General features: G+C 41.0%; 1 protein-coding gene across 2 annotated transcripts; it reads left to right on the forward strand.

The window, feature by feature from the left end:
* Window positions 1–4,204: 4,204 nt before the first annotated feature.
* fam83c (family with sequence similarity 83 member C) lies at window positions 4,205–23,229 on the forward strand. 2 transcript variants are annotated; one of them, XM_038697550.1, is made up of 6 exons: window positions 4,205–4,423; window positions 4,571–5,187; window positions 9,716–9,883; window positions 11,982–12,106; window positions 18,931–19,167; window positions 20,343–23,229. In XM_038697550.1, the coding sequence occupies exons 2-6, from the start codon at window positions 4,678–4,680 to the stop codon at window positions 21,091–21,093; spliced, it is 1,791 nt and encodes a 596-aa protein (XP_038553478.1). In that variant the 5' UTR covers window positions 4,205–4,423; window positions 4,571–4,677; the 3' UTR covers window positions 21,094–23,229. The 2 variants fall into 2 exon arrangements, with proteins under 2 accessions (XP_038553478.1, XP_038553477.1); XM_038697549.1 differs by having other exon boundaries at window positions 4,209–4,423; window positions 20,340–23,229.
* Window positions 23,230–23,461: the final 232 nt, after the last annotated feature.

Below are 23,461 nucleotides of genomic sequence, written 5' to 3' on the forward strand. Positions count from 1 at the left end.
GATTTAACACTTTGTTTTACTGGCCCCAATCCTTCCTAAGAATATCACAGAGAGGAAAGTGAGACAAGTGTAAACGCTTAGGATGATTTCTGAGAAGGGCTTTACTTTATTATAATTAGAGTGAAACTGGAGACAGTGCTGAAACGTCTGCATGTAATGTGGTTTACAGTGAAAATGGCAGGACGGGGACATATGTTATATAAGCATCTACGGTGAAGAGTTTACTCGCTGATTGTTGCGTATAAAAATAAGAACATTTAGCCATTTCTTGATAAATAGCTGGGAAACTTAAAGGTGCGCGCCCTCACCAGAGAAAAGGCACATGGGTCCATGATGCAGAAGCTTATTTAGTTTTTTTGTTAGGCTGTGACTTCTTCCGGCGGCAGAAGATGTCAGGTGATGTAGCGCGGTAGAGACTGAGATTTGAGTGTGGCAGAAAATTAAAGGTGACATGTTTTAATGTTTTAGATGACTTGCGTACGTATTTTAACCCAAAGCACAATCTTTCCTAGTGTTTATCACTTGTTAAACAACATGTGATTTAGGAAATCTAAGGTCTGGTACTTGCCAACGCTCTTACATGTCGTTTTGGAAAACAGTCTTAGGGACACTTGACAGTCTACCCATTTTGTCACTTAGGTATAAGGACGTGATGCATACCACAGAAAAAGACCACTGCAGTCCTTCCTTCTTGTTTGCTAATTGTAATTTTAATTAATTAAATCCTTAAACACACGTGTGACTGATTACAAGCCATTTTAACTACAAATGTATAAACTAAACATCCCCATTCACATGTCGTCCATCATACAACCTCATTAGCACTGGTTCTAAGTAAAGTTTATTTTAAACACTTTCTAAACACCAGAGTTTTTGAACGCCTCCCTTTGCCTAAAAAGTCATTATATCCGTCAGTCACACCGTCTGACTTCTTGACCCTATGACGCCTTCAGGTTGCTTTGACTTTGATGTTATCTGCATGAAAAAACATGACGTGACATCTGTGTTATTTACGTCAGTCACCTTTAAGTCAGTAATGATTTTATGAGAAAATCCTGTTTGGACTTTTGTTTGGTTTGTTTTCAGTTCGTCTGAGAATATATCTTCACCAAGGGTGTCTAAATATTTCTGAATATGCTGGTAGTGGATCAGATTACAGTAGCTGCTCCATCAGCGTGAGCTTATTCACATTCAGTAACAAGTGCCAGTCACACCGAAGCCTTGAGAATAATCTTTGAATTCTTACACAGCTGCAGATATCAAACATGGATCAGATTTCACGGTGTAGGTGACAAACATGAATAGCAAGCCAAAGCAAAGATGATATCTGAGAGGCATCCTGTATTTCACGTCGTCTACACCTGTGGGTTCAAATCCGTTGGTGACCTCAGTTGCATGTCGTTCCCTCTGCTCTGACTTCCCTGACCCTCTTGTCTTTGTGTTTTGTGCAGTGAAGCTCTCTGGGGAATTAATCTGTCCTGAACACGGGGGCCAGGATGTTGAACAAAAGCTCTGGAAGTCTTTGATGGTCTGTTGCTGAATGGATCAGCTCACCTCAGACATGCTCGTCAGTTATATTGTCCGTCGGTCCACCGCTTTGGTTCAGACTGAAATCTCTCAACAACTTACAGCAAACATGCGCGGTTCTCAGAGGATGAATCACACCGACTTTGATCTTCCTTTGACTTTTCCTCCAGCAGCGCCACCATTAACAACCACTGTTGGACTCCTGGATTACCATGAAATGAAGTTACTAACATGCACGTTCCCCTCAGGATCGGGTCACTGTGAACAAGTTAGCATGCTGATGTTAGCATTTAGCTCAGTACAGTACTCTAAGAGCTGCTAGCATCGCTGCAGACTCTTGTTTTGAATAACGCTCCTGAAAGCATCACTATAAACAAAGTGCAATGTAACATAACATAGTTCCCCTCAGTCAGCAGCGTTCGCCCGTAGATTTAAGTGCCAGGTGCAGTTGATGCTAAATAAAAAAGAAATAAATTAAAAGAAGAATTTGTCCACCCGTTGTCACTGTGAGCTTCAGATAATTAGCTTAAATAAATGTAATTCACTTAATGTATTTAGCCATTAGTTGATTAATAACATGGAATAAATAATTCAATGTTGATTAATAATGAAGTTATTATATAGTTTATGAAATACATATGATTGGATATTATTTATAAAGCTGTTGGCCACAATTTAACTAAGTGACCTTTTGGTTTCCTGAAGTTTTATGAATTTACAAATAAAAGTATCTTGAAGAGTACATATCTGTAAATAGATATATATGTATAATATATATAATATATAATTGCGCCTCATGTTTTGTCAGGTATTTATACAGATTATTTATTCAGGTGTTAAAACAAAGAGCACACTGGAGTTTCTGTCTGAACACTGCTTATTATTGAGCAATAAAACAACTACGATAGAAGTCTAAAGACTGCAATAATAATAATATGTAGTAAAGATAATTACATGATCCCTGCACATTAGTACAAAGTGCTTGTAGTTATATTGGTCAAGACACAGATGCTGTTCTGTAGCATTAGCATTATTCAAGCATTATTTTATGTGACCTTTATTCTGCAGGAGGCAGAAGGGTCCAGGACCAGAGGGAGCTTTTAGGTGAATTGGGGTTGTAGCCTACATGTAACATGGTACCACAGAGAGAGAGAGAGAGAGAGAGAGAGTCTCAGGGGAGGTGAGGGAGGGTTTCCATATCACACAGCATTTAAGCAGAGAGAGCAGCAGCAGAGAGAGAAAACCTTTCTGCAATCAGTTAAGAAGAAGTTTGTTGGTTTCCATTGTCGTGTAAATCTAATGCTCACATTTATATTCTTTATTGTAACTCTTGATATTGATATCTGTGGTCTTTTGGTCCACACGCGTGCCAGTGCAGCTTCTGTAGAAAGGAAAAAGAGATGTCTGTGAAGACTCTCAGTCATCCAGGTCACTGCTATCCAGGTCTGAGTGACCCCAACAGCCAGGAGCACCAATGAGCGGTTTCGATCATGACTACGACCCCACGGAGGTCTGATAGCTGGGACTCCCTGCCAGTCAGCCAGAACTGAAAAGACTCTTGGATGAGAGATGAGACATCTTCAAGTATCTTCAACCAAGTCCAGCTGCCCTTGAATTTAACCTTCCTTGGCAAAACCAAACTCAGCCTATTTCTGTTCCCTCATTCACTTTTCAGATTTATTTAAACAAATTACTAATCAATCCCTAAATGACTTAATTAAAATCAGAGTGATCAGACAGGATTAAAGTGCTAATAAAGAGACAGACATGCCAAATCCGGAGACAGACAGTTTGTGAGGAAGACCAGAAGTTCGGCAGCTCTGCCTTCAAAATAAAAGCACATATGTATAACACTTGAAAAAAACTGCAAGCTGAGCAATAAACAAGCATTAATGTTGATTTATTATGGAAAACATGGACTGACAGACGCTTTAAAACACTTGATTGACTGATTGATTACTTTTTATGATATATCATCATGAAAGCACAGCCTAATGACAAAGCGCTTTATATAATAAATTAAGAGTGTCCTTGATGATGTGTTGTCTTGACAAACTGTCTCCAACAACAGGTGCTGCATTGTTGCTCATTGACATTTATATTTATCTGTGTTTAGAAGTAACGTCTGGACGCGTTGATTCAGTGAAGTCCCTGAAATATTATTTACTTTTTAGTCGGGTCAACTTTGAACCTGTTGCTACTGTTTTGTAAATGATCAGGATAATGCTTTAATTCCCCCTCAGAAAAAACTATTTTCCATTTCGTACTCCTCATACATGGGAGAAACAGACACAGTGTTTGACTGCTCGACCAGAGCTACATCTGTCTAAAAGCAAGTATTCAAATCAACGTGACGGACAAAACATTTGCAATAATTAATCAATATGTACTCGGGTTTAAATTGAGCTTTAATTACAAGGAAATTCCTATTTTACATATAATATCTTACGAGCAAAATTACAAATGTACAGGAAAATTTCAAATTTACAGAAAATACATAAAACATCACCAGATCAGCTGTGGAATAAAAAGTTATTCAAACAGGTGACCACCCCCCCCCCCCCCACACACACACACCTAATGGGACTTTATTTTGACATTTTCTAGGTAGCATTTCCGTTGCGATCGGCTTGACAACGGGCAGACAACAACAGGAGGAGGAAGAGGAGGAGGAAGAGGAGGAGGGAGGGGGGGCTGTTCACGCAGGAGACCAATGGCAGGACAGGTAGCAGCAACAGGTGAGCAGAGACACCGCGCTGCTGACATGACAGGGAATTAGAGAAGCGAGGACCATTTGAGCGCCTCGGAGGGACTCGGCTCCCCTTCACTGGATTATAACCCTGAGGACAGATCATTCAGATATTATAGGACTTTACAGAGCGCGCGAGCCTCGGCGGTGAGTTTATGACTTTAGAGCTTTAAGATATTTGTTTTGCATTTGAAACTGTCCGTGTTGTATTTTAGATTATTGATCTGCGCTGCGGACTGTTTGCGTCTCTGCCCGGCGCCTCTTTGCAATAATTCTGTCTGTTTCTCCTTTCAGAACCTATTACATGATTGTTTGGTTATTTTGTTTCGTGAACGTTTTTATAAAACCGGGGATTTGACAAGTTAATCCCAGGACTACACACGCACACGCACGCACACACCATGATGAACTCTGAGGGCCTGAGGCCGGCTCCGTCCGGCAGGAAGCCCCTGGGCAAGCTCGCCTCCCGGCTGGAGGAGGTGAAGAACCCGTGGCGGCAGGTCTCCACGCTGGAGCTGAGCCACAACGAGGCGGCCCGGCTGGCGACGGACGCCCTGCTGGAGCACGGGGAGATGGAGTACCGCAGGGTCCTCACCGAGGAGCGGGAGGTCAACTTTCTGTCCCCGCTGGAGGTCCGCTACATCACCCAGCATTCGGCCAAGGCGTGCGGCTCCGAGAGCAACGGCACCGGCCTCAACGACCGGGACTTCGGGGACGGGGACGCCGTGTCCGAGCTCACCTCCGGGACTTACTTCCCTATGATGTCCGACGAGGAGCCGCCGATGCTGGAGCTCGGCTGGCCGGAATCCCCGGCGAGGTACGGACCGTCGGAGACGCAGATCTACTTCCAGAGGGACAAGTCTCACAACGTCAAAGACCTCATCAGGTCTCTGATCAACAAAGCCAAAAAGGTAAGAAGACACGGTGGGTCTGTGATCCCATGAGAATAATGAACCTTTAATTGCAATAAGATGCCTTTTAAAAAAAGACTAACCTATAAAGCTGTTTGGGGAAATAGTTTAAACGTTCAAAAAGATCATGGAAAGATGGAAAGGAAATAATGCAGCCTCAAGTCAGACATGAGAGGACATATAGTCATGTAATAATTTCCATTTGATCTTCCTATAAGCCCACATTGGCTGGTCATATCAATCAGTTAATCAGTAACAGAATAAAGGTCAACCATATAGTTAACCTGGTAAACCCAGAGTCCAGGTCTTGCAGGGGTCCTATATAAATAGCTAGTTAAAGGGGACAACAGATCATTCACTGGAAGTTAAATGATGCTAAGAATGTAAATTAAATTCAAGGGGACATCTGCCACTCCCTCCTCCGTCAACACTTTTATCTCCAGTGACTGCAGGTTGTTGTAACAGCCCAAACTGTACCTGGACAAAGTTTCCAGTCCAGATGTAATGAGTTAAAAAGCTTTTCATCGTTATTGGTTCATCTTGATGACATCATTGAGCAGAAACAGTGAGATCAAAGTCCAGCTCCAGTAAAATATTTGCTCATTACTACTTTATTGTGATGGTTTAGCTTCATTGGGCAGAACAATGTTTGTTTCTCTGAGCTCACCTTTAATCTCAGTTGAACATGAGAGCGATTTTCACAACATCACAACTAGTTTGAAGCCAAACGTGGTCCAATATGTGGCTTCGACGTGGAAGACTCCAGTGCAGATACGCTGAAAATCAACCAATCAATCAACAACCTTCAGCACCTTTCACATCAGTGCAATTCAAAGGCTTTTACAGATGACTGACAATCTGATAATAAGACAGGAGAAATGTAGGCGTAGTAAAATAGAGCGATAGAAGATGTTCTTAATCAAAGCAGGTTATTTTGAAGTGTCCTACCCTCCATGTCTGGAGGGATCTTTGCCATAATGACGGCGCTGGTTTCCTGATGCAGACTTCATTACGTCGCTTGCTGTCAGCTGGGTGTTTTTTGTTTTTCATCCTTCCACCTGAGTGCGTTTGTTCCTCCCATGAGTGGTTTCCACTTGGTTTGCTTACAAACAGAAGCGGCAGGTCGGAGCCTGCCCGTCCTCAGGCCTGCTGTCATGTTTGATCAGCTCTTATCTCCCAGTGAGCTGGAGGCCGACGGCCCGCTCTGTCTGTCACTGAGCAGCTGACCTCGCTTCACCGAAAAGTTTGACTCTCTAATCTTTGTGGAAGGCATGACCATGCACAGATTATGAGACTATGGGCCCCTGGGAACAGACATGTTAAAGGCCCCCCCACCCCTTCTTTATAGGAGCAAGACAGCAAGGGACACAAAACTGCTGTTGCTGTTGTCATTTTGTGTCTCTTTGTGTTCGTTTTGCATCTATGTCTTTGTTGTTGTTGTTTTGCGTCTTTTTGTGGTTGTTTGCGTCTCTATGTAGTTGTTTTGCGTGTTGTAGTGGTCGTTTTGTGTCTATAAGTAGTTGTTTTTTGACTTTGTGTTTGTTTTGCATCTCTTTGTAGTCACTTTATGTCTTTGTTGTTGTCATTTTGTGTCTCTTTGTGTTCGTTTTGCATCTATGTCTTTGTTGTTGTTGTTTTGCGTCTTTTTGTGGTTGTTTGCGTCTCTATGTAGTTGTTTTGCGTGTTGTAGTGGTCGTTTTGTGTCTATAAGTAGTTGTTTTTTCACTTTGCGTTCATTTTCTTTGTAGTCGCTTTATGTCTTTGTTGTTGTTGTTTTGTGTCTCTTTGTGGTTGTTTGCGTCTCTATGTAGTTGTTTTGCGTGTTGTAGTGGTCGTTTTGTGTCTATAAGTAGTTGTTTTTTGACTTTGTGTTCGTTTTGCATCTCTTTGTAGTCGCTTTATGTCTTTGTTGTTGTTGTTTTGTGTCTCTTTGTGGTTGTTTGCGTATCTATGTAGTTGTTTTGCGTGTTGTAATGGTCGTTTTGTGTCTCTAAGTAGTTGTTTTTTGGCTTTGAGTTCGTTTTGCATCTCTTTGTAGTCGCTTTATGTCTTTGTTGTTGTTGTTTTGTGTCTCTTTGTGGTTGTTTGCGTATCTATGTAGTTGTTTTGCGTGTTGTAATGGTCGTTTTGTGTCTCTAAGTAGTTGTTTTTTCACTTTGCGTTCATTTTCTTTGTAGTCACTTTATGTCTTTGTTGCTGTTGTTTTGTGTCTCTTTGTGGTTGTTTGCGTATCTATGTAGTTGTTTTGTGTGTTGTAGTGGTCGTTTTGTGTCTCTAAGTAGTTGTTTTTTGGCTTTGCGTTCATTTTCTTTGTAGTCGCTTTATGTCTTTGTTGTTGTTGTTTTGTGTCTCTTTGTGGTTGTTTGCATCTCTATGTAGTTGTTTTGCGTGTTGTAATGGTCGTTTTGTGTCTCTAAGTAGTTGTTTTTTGGCTTTGCGTTCATTTTCTTTGTAGTCGCTTTATGTCTTTGTTGTTGTTGTTTTGTGTCTCTTTGTGGTTGTTTGCATCTCTATGTAGTTGTTTTGCGTGTTGTAATGGTCGTTTTGTGTCTCTAAGTAGTTGTTTTTTGGCTTTGAGTTTGTTTTGCATCTCTTTGTAGTCGTTTTATGTCTTTGTTGCTGTTGTTTTGTGTCTCTTTGTGGTTGTTTGCATCTCTATGTAGTTGTTTTGCGTGTTGTAGTGGTCGTTTTGTGTCTCTAAGTAGTTGTTTTTTCACTTAGCGTTCATTTTGCATCTCTTTGTAGTCGCTTTATGTCTTTGTTGTTGTTGTTGTGCGTCTTTTTGTGGTACATTTTGCGTGTCTCTGTAGTCGTTTGATGGACTTTCCCCACACAAAATGTCAAAAGTCAACCGTCACTTCAAACAGAGGCACTGAGCCAACTGGGGCCCCTGACCCCTTGGGCCCTTGGGCTTGTACCCGGGAGGCCCATTCAGTAATATATCCAAGGTAATGACGACCACTTTGGATGCTGTTCAAAGTAAATTATAGAAATTAAGTAATAATCAGTTTTAAGTTATTCACTTTCAGCTCTGTAATATAAAACATGACGTGTTAATAATAATGTTGCCAAACTGTCTCATAACAATCACTAAATTGACCAGATAACATTTAAATAACAACCACGGCTGGTTTACTGGCAGACAGTCCAGCACACGCTGCACATGAGTCACCTCTCTGCAGACACTTCCTTCTTCTCTGTGTATGAGAGGCTTGTTTTAAATGCACGCTCTCTGAGTCTGCTGCTAATAAAAATGAAAAATCACGAACCCACAGTGAGAGACAGTAAACCTGTTCAGTTCCTGCACAAAATATATTATACATGTAAACACAGCAGAGAGGAGAAGGTGTTTTCTGTCGGACGTGTCAGTAACTTTGACCTCTTTCTCACGCTTTTGTGCCGAGTCAGCAGGTTTAAGATGAAACGACACGACAGCTCACTTCATCATTTAAAACACTAAACTAGGAGCTTTGACTTGTGTGCAGTTTAATCAGGAAAAGAGACGTTCAAGTAAGTTTAACTGGCTTATTTTTTCTTTGGAGAAACCAGCATTTCGTAGCTGTCACATTTTTACAGAACTCACCTGACAACGGTCATCTGCGACAGATCAGTGTTGCTTCTTTTAACCAGTTTGTGACTCCTGGGGCCTAAAACTGTATCTGAAGTGCTGTCAGTCATTTTAAGAATGTGTTTTTTTTCATCTGCAGGCCTGTGTGAACGTGTCTATGTGTTTGCACAGTGAGCTGTTCTGTGTATTTTAATGTTACATAACACACACCATATGGAGGGCCCTTTCATTTTTTTTTAATGCACGGGAAGAGTTTATTTATAAAGTAATACATCTACTATTTATGTTGAATGAATATGCAGAAAAACTGTTACTGTCAAACAAGGCCCTAATACCTTCAGGGGCCCCCAAAAAGCTACATGTTTAATGTGTGCTTGTTTTTTTTTTGTTGGTGATTTGAGTACTTGCAAATTGACAAGGTCTTGCACTATTACAAGCTCAACAAAGCTGCAGAATCTATCGTGACTTGGAGGCATAAATGTTTTGCCCCGGGGCCCCCAGAACAGGTTAATAGCCACGCTGTCAAACTCAGAAACCAGTTTTTAGAGCTGTAATTATATGTTTTTAAATTACTGAGTCATATTTCCTTGGTAACATACATTTTCATTTTTATTGTAGCTAAACTATCTATTATTTTGACAGTTGTGGCCCCCTGGTGACATTTTCTTTTTCTGCAAGACATTCTGCACCCATGATGTGAGTTTAAAGGGATTTTTGGTTGAGTGATTATTGAATGAAATATGAAATCTACACATTACCAGGGCAGCAAATTAAGATTGTTTTTGATTAATTGATTAGCCTACAAAAATGTCCGTCAAGATTTCCATCTTGAAAAAGCTTGTTGTGTCCGACCGATCAAACCCTGACAGTGTCCGCGCTTTGCCATGAAGGGGCCCACGCTCATGAAACCTTTATGAAACCCTTCATGCTAACGTCTCTCTCATCTCCCTGCTGCTCCAGGTGATCGCGTTGGTGATGGACGTGTTTACAGACGTGGACCTGCTGTGTGATCTTATGGAGGCGTCCAACAAGCGCCGGGTCCCCGTCTACATCCTGCTGGACGAGAAAAACCTCGACTACTTCTTAGAAATGTGCTCGGCGCTCGATGTTCAGAACTCACACCTGAGTGTAAGTACTGGACATTTCCTTACACAAACATCTCATTTCTCGTGCAGAGAGCCCGAGCGGTTAGCTAACGTATATAAAAGTGCGTGTTTTCTATCTGACTCTGCACTTAACGTCTAGAAGTCACACTGGAGTGTTAGAGGAGAGCAACACAGAGACAGTAGCAGGATTTTATATAGTGTGTGAGAGAGTGAGACATGTACAGGATCCTCTTGTTTGCCTGCTCCATCATTAATCTTGTGTCATTTCAACCTTTGGTACGTTGATTTTATACTGCTGAAAGTGTCCGCGAGCAATAAACTGAACCCCCGCCGTCTCCAGGATTTACAATCTGTTCTGATAGAAGAGAAAAGATTCCACTTTTTTATTTGTAATATCCTTGTGGCTGTTGACCGTGTGACTCACCACCGATGCCAAGAAATTCATTTGGTTGTGTGTCTGTGAGAGAGAGATTTGAGATGTTACAGTGTCCCTGAACTCACCAAAAAGGAGAATTTAATCATTTCTGTCTCTCGAAGCTTCACCACACAGCTGCAAGCAGAGAGATGACATGTTAACGGTGGTGAATCATCTGTCACAAGTATAAGTGTCTGCATGCATGCACCCAAATAAACTGAAACAAAAGGCTGACCGAAAGCAAGGAACTAAACATTTAAAACACCAGAATGGTAGCTTAAGAAAAACCTTTGCTGAAAATGTTTAACTGAGTAGAAAACTCTGGAGCAGAAGACAAAGCGTATTTCCCATCTGTTGTAATGACCTTCATTCACCTCCTCCTCCTCACTATTTTTCAAACTACTGGCTGTTTCTAGTTTTGTTTCCTTCTATGTTGAGTAATCATAAAACATGGAGCTCATTTGCATTTTCAAAAACCATTTAGCAGTTTCACAAAACTGCTTAGAGTCTGTAGATAGGCCTAAATACTTACCTGATTAGGGCTGCAACGGCCTGATTAGTTTTACTACTCATAAATATGCCAGTTATTTTAGCGATTAATCAGTTTGCACCATAAAATGTTAGAAGAACTCAATTTTCACTAAGGCCCAAGCTGGCATATTCAAATGACTTATTTTTTTCTGAGAAACAATCTAAAAACCCAACATTTTCAGTTTAACATTATCCAAGTCAAAGGAAACCAGCAAATATTCACATCTGGGGAAGTTCATCAAACTTGATGTGGCGTATTTCTTTAAAAATGACTTAAATGTAGGGCTGGACAATAAAACAATAATTATCGCAATATAATTTTTTCAATAACAATATAATCATACACTAATTCAACATTATTTTGTTGAGGAAAAAAGGACTGATAAAAGCTTTAACTTAATTTTCTCATGCATATTTGTTGACAAAGATTTTACCATAATTGTTTTGTTCTACCTCAGATTTGTGAAGTGATCCACTGTTTGGCCTCAAGGGTTGACCATAAAGAAGATTTAACCATCAGGTCTCTTCAACTTTCACTGAGGAGCAAAAATCAGCCTTTAAACTTGAAACAAATAAAGATTTGATATTTATCGTGATATAATTATCGATATCGAAAGATATGAAACTTTATCGTGATAACATTTTTGCCCATATCGTCGAGCCCTACTTAAATGATTAGCTCAGTCTGTGGCGTCTTGGCTTGGGAGAGTTGCCGGTTCAGGTCCAGCACGGACCACTGCAGAGTTTCCCCTGAACCCCTAACTTCCCCCAGGGTGCTGCACACCCCTGGACTTGAGTTCATGCTGTCTGATTTAGGACACACTGACAGTGATGCAATTTGACAGCAACATAGAGGGATTTTGCATTTTGCTCCTGTGGCATCAAGAAAAAATACATACAGAATTAAAATTCCTTAATCTAAATGAATTTAGAGTTAAATATGATCAACCAAAATCTTAATAAAACAACTAAATGACTATGTACATATCTGCATGTTGCTGCTAAATGTTTCCAATCTGATCTTTACGGTCAGAATCAAGAATTAAAAACACTGAGTTTTAGATTTTTAATTCCTTATTATCTTAATACTTACTTAAAATACTTGTGTTTCCTCCGAGAGCCTGCATATGTGCATTTGTGTGTTTCTGACAGTAGGGCGTGTGTTTGTGTGCAGAACATGCGAATTCGCAGTACGTGCGGAGACACATACTGCACCAAGAGCGGCAAGAAGTTCACCGGCCAGGTCCTGGAGAAGTTTATGATCATTGACTGTGAAGAGGTCATCGCCGGGTCATACAGGTTAGGAACACAAACAGACTTGCTACTTAACCCTTTCACACACCCCTCTTTCAATCCGTCACTGCTGCATAATGTGACCTTTAAAGGATTCACTTTAAAATAAGAAGTGTTCTTTGGAGGAAGACGTTCAGGAAGTGGAGGGAAATGAAAGTGTAGAACTAAGGCTGTTCTGATATATTATTCATATATGCAGATACTTTTTTCAGTGAATTAGTAGTAATTCAATGCAGATCGCTTCTTTCAAATCATACATGGAACTACAGTAACACACAGTGGAAGAATGACATTAGTCCCTGACGCCGAACACGCCCAGACGCTGTGCTCCCCCAAGAGCAGCGCTGAGTTGTGAGGCGGTGTTGGTGCAGTTGCCAAAGTCATTACTGCACGACCCACTTACCCGACACACAACCACTGGAAAAAGAACAGCTGTAAAACTAAGACTCTATACCGTGAATACGTTTTTCTGATTAAATCCTGCAAAATGACTCTTTGTATGATCAGAATCTGATCGTTCAGGCCAATAAAATTAGGAAACTCTAGAGGAGCTGTAATAATAAATTATTTCATGCCATGACAACAGGAAGTCTCAAACTTGCATAGTGTCCACTAGGTTGGCTGGGGAAAGAACCCTAAACTCCAGTATAGTTTATACTGGCAAAAAAAAAAGCATGGAAGCCTTGAAAATAAAACGTTTTCAGAGTATTCACCCATGAGAAACTTTCATTGGAAATGAAATCGTCATGTTTTCCTAATCCACTCGTGTGTTATGCATTGATCAATGAAAGAAAGAATAAAGGAGAGATGCTTTAAAAATGCCTGAAACTATGTAAGAGTCCTGAGTAATGTGTTAGCTAGTGCACATATAACACATATAACAAGACAGCTGCCTACTATGGCACGAGTTACCAGCTTTAAAGGGCCGCTCAGATTTTACAAGAGAAGATCAGTTTAGTAGTCCTGATTAACAGCACTGTGTGAAAACAGTTGTTTAATGTCTACTGTGAGTGTGAAGGAGCTCTGTCAAATCTGAGTAAATGACTCAAGCGACAACAGCGACAGCGACCCTGCATCGCAAACTGGGAAAGAGAAGTTTTAAAGATGTGGGCAGGAACGTATCAGAGAAGGTCTAATGAAAGATGCTACTGGGGGGGGGGGGTGATGGCGCAGTGGATAAGGCACATGCCTTTGGTGTGAGAGAGCCGGCTTCAACTCCAACACTGACCCGTCCACCAATGTGTCCCTGAGCAAGACACTTAACCCCTCGTTGCTCCAGAGGCGAGCGACCTCTGACATGTATAGCAATTATAAGTCACTTACAAATGACAAATGTAATGTAATGCTACTGAGTTGCATTCAGGAAAATGTAGGATCCAGGCTTTTTGGAGTTTGACCCGTACCGAGGACTAAAAGTCAGGATGTCTCGGCCTCTGCTGCACATCATGACCAGTCTTTTTTAAAGTCCCACAACATTATGGAAGTACAATACTAAATTGCTGGAGCACAGAAGGCACACAGTGGTGGGGATTTGCTGTACAGCGCATTTGTCATGACGTTCAGACTTTGTGTAGCTTTGCAGTAATTTGAGAAGGTCTGGAAGGAGCCTGCGATGAAAAGAAGACCACAGATTGACGATGTGTAGGTGGAGGAAGACATTCAGACACTGAAGTGAACACACAGTCAGTCCAACGCATGTGAGCATTAAAATAGCATCAGAGGTGTGGACTGTTTGACATTTACTTTGCATCATTCCCGATAAGCAGGACTATCAGCAGGTAAGGAGGAGGAAGCCAGCTGAGCGCAGAGTGACCAGATGTCTGTAACAATGCTCGCGCTGTGCAGCGTTATCTGAAACTGTTATGAGAATACCTGAGTAATACCTGTACCGTAATTACAGCTACACACTCGACGAGTAAATGAGAATGGTGGCTCTGCAGTGACTGAGTTTCAGTATAAAAGGACTTTTTTCAACACGATTTCTAGTAGAAAGTTCTGTGTGAGTGTCAGTGTGAGTGTAATGTACCAGGGAGGCTGCCAGACCAACAGTGCTGTAAAACTCTGGAGGATTTTAACAACTTAGTGTCACAGAGCAGGAGAGAGGGAGTGTTGGTAATGACTTTCACTTCACAGTGTAATTATAACTCCGACCACGGTCGACTTCTGTAGCTTCTTGTGGACATTCGTGGAGCCCTTCTGTCGCTTTCTGGCTACATTAAACCGGTTGCTGTCGCTGACCAACAAACAGTGCATGATATCACTACAGGATATGATTTCACTGAATGGGGAAAATGAGCGTTTAAACGTCTTTAAAGTCGTGTTATAAAGATATTTATGGCTCTTTCACACTGGCTGTTTCAACCGATTTAGAATTTGCCTCAAACTTTGATAACATGCATCTGGTAATTTAACTGTAGTAGCCTACGTGTGTAGTCAGAAGATAATCTGACACATGCTCGTTGCAACGACATTCTTATATATGTCAGCCGGGGGGAAGCAGAGGGGAAGAGTCAAGTCCAACTTGATGCTAAATGCAGGAACACCCAATGCTGTATATTAGTTTCATCCATCCATCGTCAACCGCTTATACTGTGTACAGGGTTAGTTTCACGGTTAAGTTAATTTAATTTCATAAATTTTTCTTTGTGTAAATCCCATATGCTGTGGTTGGCAGAGAAAGCCACTACATATAAGAGTGAAAGCAGAGTAACAGGTGTATAAGGAGGGACAGTCAAACCCAGGTTCTGTCTGAAGAAACAAACCGGTTTTAAAGCGGTTCAGGTCTCATTCTCTACATTTACATTCACACAAGTTTCTTGGTGATTCGAAATCTTATGGAAATCACAATATGGCCAATATTTAAATTAAATACTGTCGTGCTGCAGACCAGTCAGATGTCCTGGCCTGCACATCAACTGCTTTCCCGCAGACATGGGGAGAACATGCAAACTCCACACAGAAAGGCCGGGGCGACCGGGGTTTGAACCCGCAACCTTCTTGCTGGCAGTGCTAACCACTGTACCACCGCGTCGCCCCACACATCATATTCTACTGACAAAACATCTTTGTTTGCTACAGATCCCTGCAAAACCAAACCCTAAGGATTTAAATATGAGTACAGTGATGTAAAAATGTACATTCCCTCTAGTATCGCAAATCACATCGAAAGTTCTATATCCTTCTAAAAGATTGTAATTTTTTCAAAATCATTCAGCCCGAGCAGGAAATATGTTTACATATAGCAGGTCGATAATCAGATTTCTCTCCTTTTTTAATTTAAGTGACGTCACGGTGAAATGACCGGCTCTGTTGTGAGGGTAGAGCTTTTCCTCGTGTCTGAATTTAACAGTTAAATGTTCAAAGTCGGAAACTTATTCAGACTTTGCGTCAGTCTCAGCTTTAGTCGAAATTATTTCAAACACAAAGACGCAACACTTCAAGAAACATGTCTTTTTATCCAGTTGCTCTGCGACCACAGCAATACTTTTCTTTAATCCCCAGTTACAGAAATCAGATTTCTCACCGTTTACAAGGTGTTTAAGAAATCAGATTACTGCAGATAGATTCCAGTAAGTCAAGTCAAGTCAATTTTATTTCTATGGCCAAATATATTTATTATTAATTTGCCTCAAGAGGGTTTACAATATTTATTGCATACAATACCTTCAAGGAGAAAATAATGGAGCAAGAGAGGAGCGGCCCCTCTCCCAGGACAGACGGACAGGAAATAGATGTCATGTGTGCAGAAAAGACGGAAATAGTAAAATTACAGGCTGGAAAATCTTGACGACAAAACTATATATAAACAGCTACAGGACACGGAGTTATATAGAAAAGATAAAACAGCTTTCATGAGGGGAGCACAGGGGGACACGTTGTTGAATGCTTCAGTGAGAGTTTGTCTAACAATGAGATCCAGGGCTCATCCCAGCCGGGGAGTTTTCTTTCCTGACAAAGGAAGTCAGATTGTTTGGCTGAGCATTTAATTCAATTCAATTTTATTTATATAACAGAAGTTGTGTCATTGCCCTTTTTATCACGTAGAGCAGGGCCTCTTTCTAAGAGCCAACAGTTCCTACCGAGAAGCAGCTTATGTTCATGATGCGAGTTCCCACATTCTTTCAATCACCTCATTCAGGTTTCAGGTGTGTGGCAACTGAACGGGCAACGTCAGGCACGCAGGCTGACAGGCATCAAACCGGCTGCGTTTGGAACGAAGGGCGGCGTCCGCACAGGTGCCAAATGTGGTCTTATCACCGGAGCACACCTCTCCCTCCCTCCTACGCTATCTTCAGACGTCCTTGTGATATTAAAATCCATGGCCGGTTAACACCTTGATACCTGGGGAGCGCCCGGCCCTGAACGTTTGAAATAGATTACTTTATTTGAGAAGCAAATAATAAACACTGATTCATATGCACGATATAACGAGGAGAAAGAACAGCTTTCATCTGGTTACCCAAAGAAAAGGTGTTACTTTTCTTTCCTACATACATGTTATGCAAACTCTTTGGGAAACACATTACTATAGCTGTTCCTATTTTACATTTATCAGTTTTGTATAACACAGTTGTGATACGTTAAAGTTATACAGTGTTATAAACTTTTTATTAGATGCTTATAAATTGCTGATAAGTAGTTTCCAAAACCTGAACTAAACACTTTACAATCCACAAAGATGTTTATTAGATACACTGATAACAAGTTCAGTGTTACAGGAAACAGTAGAGGCCGTAAACCCAGCTTATCTTGACAGGTTTGATAATAGATTTAAGTATCAAACACATCGTCTTTGCAGGCCTGACTGTTTGTCATGATGGGCTGTCAGACTCAACAAACCTTAATGATTTACGGTTCATGCCGTGAAGACGTGCTGTGATCAGTTCCTCCTCGGGACAGCCTACACCAGGAATTTCACCTGAGGTGAAATATGTCTTATAGCATATCTGAGCAGTGATTTATGAAAGCTGTCCTGCAGGTTCCGCAGTTTGGTTTGGCTGCTAACTCACTGTCTCAGCATGTCTCCCTCACAGCTCAGCTCCAAAATGATTTCAAGTCACTTTAAAGACACCTCAATTAAAAACTGGCTCGACTCACCGCATTATATTCTGTTATATTTTTATATTTATGAATCGTCACCTGCCATCTGCATTTTTTCTTTTCTTTAATATAAATAAAGGCATTTCCGCCGTAAATTGGAGCAGAAATGTCTCCAGAATGCAGGAAATTAAGTGTTTAATGGTCTGATTTTCTGGGGGAGGGCCCACAGACCCCCCTGCTCTTTCCTATTTCTTCAAAGTAGTGTTAAAAATCTTCTCTTCTTGTTCTCATGCATTGTCACTTCTCGTCATCAAGTGTCATCAAGTGTGTGATCACGCCCCTAATCTGAGCCCTTACGTCCCCGAGAGACGCCTTGTTTAAGTCACTGATGTGCTGAAACCCAACTGACCGTGTCTGATGAATCAAAGTCAGAGTCAAACCTTCCATTTCAACTCTTAGGGTGCATCAAACTCAAACTTCATCTAAAACCGAAGATCTGTCATGTTCAAGTCAAGCTCCCTCCTGAAGGGTTAAATCTTTTTAAAACTGCTAATATTCGAGTTTGTAAGTTATTTATATTTTCTGACTCTGTTAAATTGCTCCAGTCTGACTGTGTGTCGAAGGCTGCGTTCAGACCGGCTGGAGCCCAACACAGGGGGGGCCTCCAGCTGATCAACTCCTTCTGGCAAAAAGTAAAACCAGGCTGCGACATAAGCTGATCTCGTCCAGTCAGGTGCTGCGTTGGCCAATCAAATACATGCAAGCGCACGTTTTAATCTGTTGCTGGACTTTCTGGGTCGTATTTCAGCGTCTCAGCTCTTGTGTTGTTTTAATGCAGCTCCAGACGTCATCACTGCAGATTTGCTGCTCAGCACAAATAAATCTTACAGTTTACAGTTTGCAGAGTGAGGTCCGACAGGTCTTCAGTGTTCACCTGCTGCCTGCTGCTGGCTGATAAGCTGCTGAGTCACCACACTGACTCATCGCTGTCTAGGAAATGTAATCAGCTGGAGGTGGAGGGAGATAACACACACACACACACACACACACACACATAGACAGCTGATGGGTGCTGAGTCTAAATCACATTTTGTGTTTCATAATTTCTCGTTTCCGTAAACATTTTTGTTTGACGTGACAAAACACTGCAAAACCATGCAACACACATGATAAACCCAGTTTACAGCATGCAGAGTTTTATAGGAGGCTCACTTTCCTGATTAGTTGGTGATGTCATTTCCTGTTTCACATCTTGCTGCCTATTTCTTATTCAGTTATTCCAGATTAACACATTTAACACATGAGAGATGTGTAAGAATTAAACAACATAATGAGCTTCAGCTCCTCTTAACCACGTTGTGGTTGAATGATTAATTACTTATTATTTTTACTGTTGTTGTTGGAACTTTATTAAAACTTGCTCCATTGTTGAACTAATTTAATGTTGCTCTTTAGTATCATCAGCTAAATATACTGTATACACAGAAGTGTACTGCACATTTAAATATTACTGTAGTTAATTATGATAGCTAAAGACTTTTTATTTAAAAAGAACAAAACAGAACAGGACCGTAAAGCAACACAAACAATTTAAATGTCCAGATTTTGGCATGTACACATATAAAACACGCTGCATGTATAAAAAAAAAGACACAGTAAGGTATGATATTCAAAGTAACAGAGATGCTTAGTGAGCAAAATAAGATCAGTCTCCTCCGATTCACATGATGGCCTCTGTTTTAGTTACAGGTCATCCGGTTTCACACTCTGATTTTATGTCTCCTGTCTAGTTTCACCTGGCTGTCGGCTCAGGTGCACAGCAACATGATGATGCATTTCTCAGGCCGCATCACCGACAGCTTCGACCGGGAGTTCCGCTGTCTGTACGCCGACTCGCAGATCATCGACTGCTTCTTCAACCCGGAGGAGGAGGGGATGCCCTACTACCCGTCATACCAAGCCATGATGGGCCCCGGCACGGGCATGGGGCTGGGCCCCATCATGGGGCTGGATTTACTCTCTGAGAGGTACGAAGCTCCACTTACTTTTTCAAGGGTCGCAGCTTTGGAAACATTATTTCCTGCTGACATTTGACACTAGAACGTACTTTCTCTCTTAGAGGCCATTTTTCAGCCAAGAGATTACTGGAGAACTTAAATTAAAAGCAGAGTGTCAATTAAACGGCCGTCTGTTTCCTTTCCAGGCGTGGCTCATGTTTTAACAAATAAACACGGGTCTAAATTAGACGTTCTTTGGATGTAGAAATCCAAGCTGTTTAGGTTGTGCATACAAATAGAAATGTTTAAACTTTTGTCAATGTGGACAAACAAAAAAAAGCCACATTTTTGTACCAGTAATCATCAATTTGATAGAATATTTGATGGAAAAGTTTGCTGAGGAGAAATTTTTGTGCGTAACGAATTAAAGGCCTGTCGAGAATATAGACAGGGGGACTTCAGGGAATGAAGCAGATAAAAGCCCGTATCAACTGAAGTTTTAAGGTATTTTAATTAACTGATTCATATTTTTGTCTGGAAATGGTGGAGTGTATACTATGTAGTAATAATAATAATAATAATAATAATAATAATAAACTTTGTGCTTTAGATGGGGAAAAACAAGACTAAAACAACTCAACCCAAACAAAAGACATAAATAAAATAACCAAAATAAATTTAAAAGCACATAAACCAGATTGGAACTGGAACTTGCTGGTATATTAGTCAGGATACAGTAATACCTGTAATGTTGAATTTAATTTAATTTGCTTTAGTTTTTTCTTATTCTTATCTTATTTTTGCCTTTTTATTGTTATAAGCTATATATACACACACAATATAAAATACAGACAGTATGGTCAGTTTATACTGAATCTCTCAGTTAACAGATTTAATAGATTACCGTAAAACATTTAGCACAGGCTTTTGTCTGCCTGTATTTGGTACAGGCATCTATATCAGACAGGCTTTTAAATCCTTTACCATGCCAGTAAATGTGAATATCTAATTCAGCTTTGGTGCTCATTGTTTCCTTAAACTGATCTACACAATTGAATTGTGGCGAATCTAATCTGTCTAACGATGTGTAGCATGTCCATATTGAGTAAAGTTTAAAGTGCCGGTGGTCTAAGCCTCTTAGAACCAAGCAGGTGACCCGGGAGTTGCTGTATGCTAATCTTTCCCTCCCCTCCCTCCTCCAGCAGGCAGAGGGTGTGCTCTGATCACTCCAGCAGCCAATCAAGTAACAGCGTCTCCAGTGTGAAGGCCGCACCCGGGATGACCTCCAAGACGGTCTACAAGGTCACTCAAGGTCACGACAAGAAGGAGCCCAACAACAACTCTCACCTGAGCCCTGAGAGGAGAGCAGGAGGCTCGGGTAACGGAGGAACCAATCACAGCCCAGTCATGGAAGGACCGCCCCCGCCCTACGGTCAGCCAAAGGGCATGGAGTGGATCAAGCCTCACCCGGCGGACGTCATGCGGTCAAATATAGGGGGCACCTCCAACAAGTTCCAGGCGTTGGGGTTGTACGATCACAAACCGGGCGCGTTCCACAGCGGCAGGCTCAGCCCTGGCACCCCCAACTCAAACCTAAACCCCAGGACCCAGACGCCCTCCCCGCTCAATGACAGCAAACTGACCCCCAAGCACAGGACTTCCTCCAGCCAGTTCATCAACAAACTCACAGACCTCTTCAAAGACAAAGACAACTTCCGGAATTCACCGTCCCCTCACGGCACCACGACCTGGGGGGGGCCAGACCTCTCTGAGCCTGAGCCTGAGAGCCAGCAGAGCCCGCCGCCGCCGCCGCCGCTCTCTCCGGTCAAGGTGATGACCCGGCACGACCAAAAACGAATGACGCTGGGCCACAGCAAGCTGGACCTGGTGAACCAGTACAACAAGACGAAATACAAGCCGGTGTACAGCCGCTTTGAGCTCAAGACCCCGAATTAAACCGGGAGTTCGGACTATTATTAGATTATTACAATCCACGAGGAAAAGTCTCCATGGACTCTGGTGGTTTTTATAAAGAGGTCAGTCCTTCGTCTTCTTCCACAGTTGATGCCTGGCAGAAATCACGCCATTACGGCCATGTTGGCTCTGACGCTCCTTCAGAGTTTCCCTTTGTGTTTCCTGAAACCATTTTGCCTCTTTTTAATCATGTGAGGAGCCTTTAAAGATACAGCAGGGTTGTTGTTGCTGTTGTTGTGGGGTTGTAGTTTACAAAACACATGAAATATATTTACAAGGAATATATATTAAAACTGATTGAATTACTTTTTAATACAATAAAATAATAAAAACAAGGCGGTAGCCAAAACAGGTCTCACACACACACAGCAGTTGTTTGTCCTAACAGAAGATCTGTCACATTTAAAAATGACAAGTTGCAGCTGAGCTGAACTCTGAGAACAGATCGTCCTCAATGTGCCCCAACATGAACCTTAAAGAGACAAGTGAAAATGTTTTCACTGGAGCCTCGCACTGCCTTTTCTTTACTTCACTCCAGGAACTAACGGCACCAGACAATTTTACACTTGACGCCAGAACTTATTTAATAAGAGTCTTAAAGTCATTTTTATTTAAATATTTTGTGTGCAGTTGGCCGCACGATGAGGCAAACTTTCTGTACTTCAAGTGAACGGGCTCCATCTTGAAGTCCAATATCCAGTTCTTATAATACATCCATGGTGACGGCAAGTGACCCGGCGGCGACACGTATGTGACCTCAGTGCTCTGTACCTGCTTAATCAGGTTAACTATCAATAGTGGAAGTGATGTCACCAACTATTTTTAGATCCCGCCCACACGGATACTACTGCACAAATCAAATTACAAGAACCGGAACCAAAAATTCACACCTCATGTAGGAGGCAAACTAACTTTTATTCTTTTTAGTAAATACACGTTCAAAACAAACACCAAGGACTCTGATATCTATTTATATTAGAATTTTAGTCTTTAGTCCAAAATTATCTCTGATTTTCATATTTTTACTTTTGTATGTTGTTTGATGCAAACAAGTAGACTAAATGTTTTTTTCCTGAATGAAAAAGCACAGAGTAACAGGACTCAGTTATCGTGTGTGAAGACCCTAAATGTAAAAACATCTTCATCCTTTTCTTTCAGTTGTGTTGGATTCTTCCTGTATTATAGTGTAACACGTGCCTTGATCATCCTGCCTTACGTTTTACAATCACAGTTTAGACAAACGTAATAATCTCCTGTGACTTCAAATAAGTGTCACTACAGGTACACACATGCCTATGTGATACCGCTGTCACCACAGGGAACAAAGCTTGTTGTAAATAGAAGCAGAAGCAGTGAGACGATATTCCTGGTGCTGTATCTCGTTACAATTCTGGGAAAATGATGTGTAAGTGCAGAAACTGAAGGGCTTTGGGGCAAGACAGTTTTGAGAAGATGCTATTTGTCTGTGTAAAGAATAAGCATGCACATTTTACAGTGCTGTCATACATTTAAAATTAGTTTCTTTATTGCATTAAGTTTGTCTTTACAGAGGATTGGTTCCTCATACAGTAGATTTTTTTTATAATAAACAGGATTTTTTTTTCAAATATGTAGATTTGTAAATAGACTGTTTAAGTTACACCCAGTTAATACTAATTTAGTATTATTCACATAATGTGTTGATTTAGTTATTCTCTGTGATGACTTGTGCTGGTGCACAGTCGTTTTTCATCACTCTACAGGGCTTTCCAAATAATTCCTCCTCGGCGTGGAGCAGCAGTGCAGCAGGCAATGAAAACACCGAAGCAATACCGATTGACAGTGATCAATAATTTTGATACATGTGTGTGTTAACTGCTCATTTTAGTTGGCATTGCTGCTGTTTCTGCAGCCGGACAATGTGCAGGCATGTCCTGTCTGTCTGACTGATGTATATTATGTTGTGTATATATGAATGTCAGGAATTTGGGTTATTTTTAAAGAAACTTAAACACATTTGTTTTATGTTGTTTTATTTTTTACATTATGTTATTTACTGGAGAATGTGAACTTTCTTTGTTGAAGTTGGTCTTTATTTGTAAGATGGAAGATTTTAATAAAACAAGAGGTTGAAGTTAACAGCTGTTGTGTGTAGATGTTGTTGTTGAACACAGTTAATCCTCTATTTATATTTGTTTAACCTTTATCTTTACAAGATATTCTATGATCCCTGAACTGATTTCATTTCGCTGATAAAATATAACAACAAAGATAATTCCTTATGTTGGGAAACAGTTTTAGCTCTCGTTTTGAAGTTCATGGGATATTTTTGGCCATCTTGGTCGTAACTGGTCACTCCCAGTGACACAAC

Source organism: Micropterus salmoides, unplaced genomic scaffold, assembly GCF_014851395.1.
Source record: "Micropterus salmoides isolate LMB-PRFRI ecotype aquatic unplaced genomic scaffold, ASM1485139v1 Ms_hic_scaffold_4, whole genome shotgun sequence".
Lineage (NCBI taxonomy): Eukaryota > Metazoa > Chordata > Actinopteri > Centrarchiformes > Centrarchidae > Micropterus > Micropterus salmoides.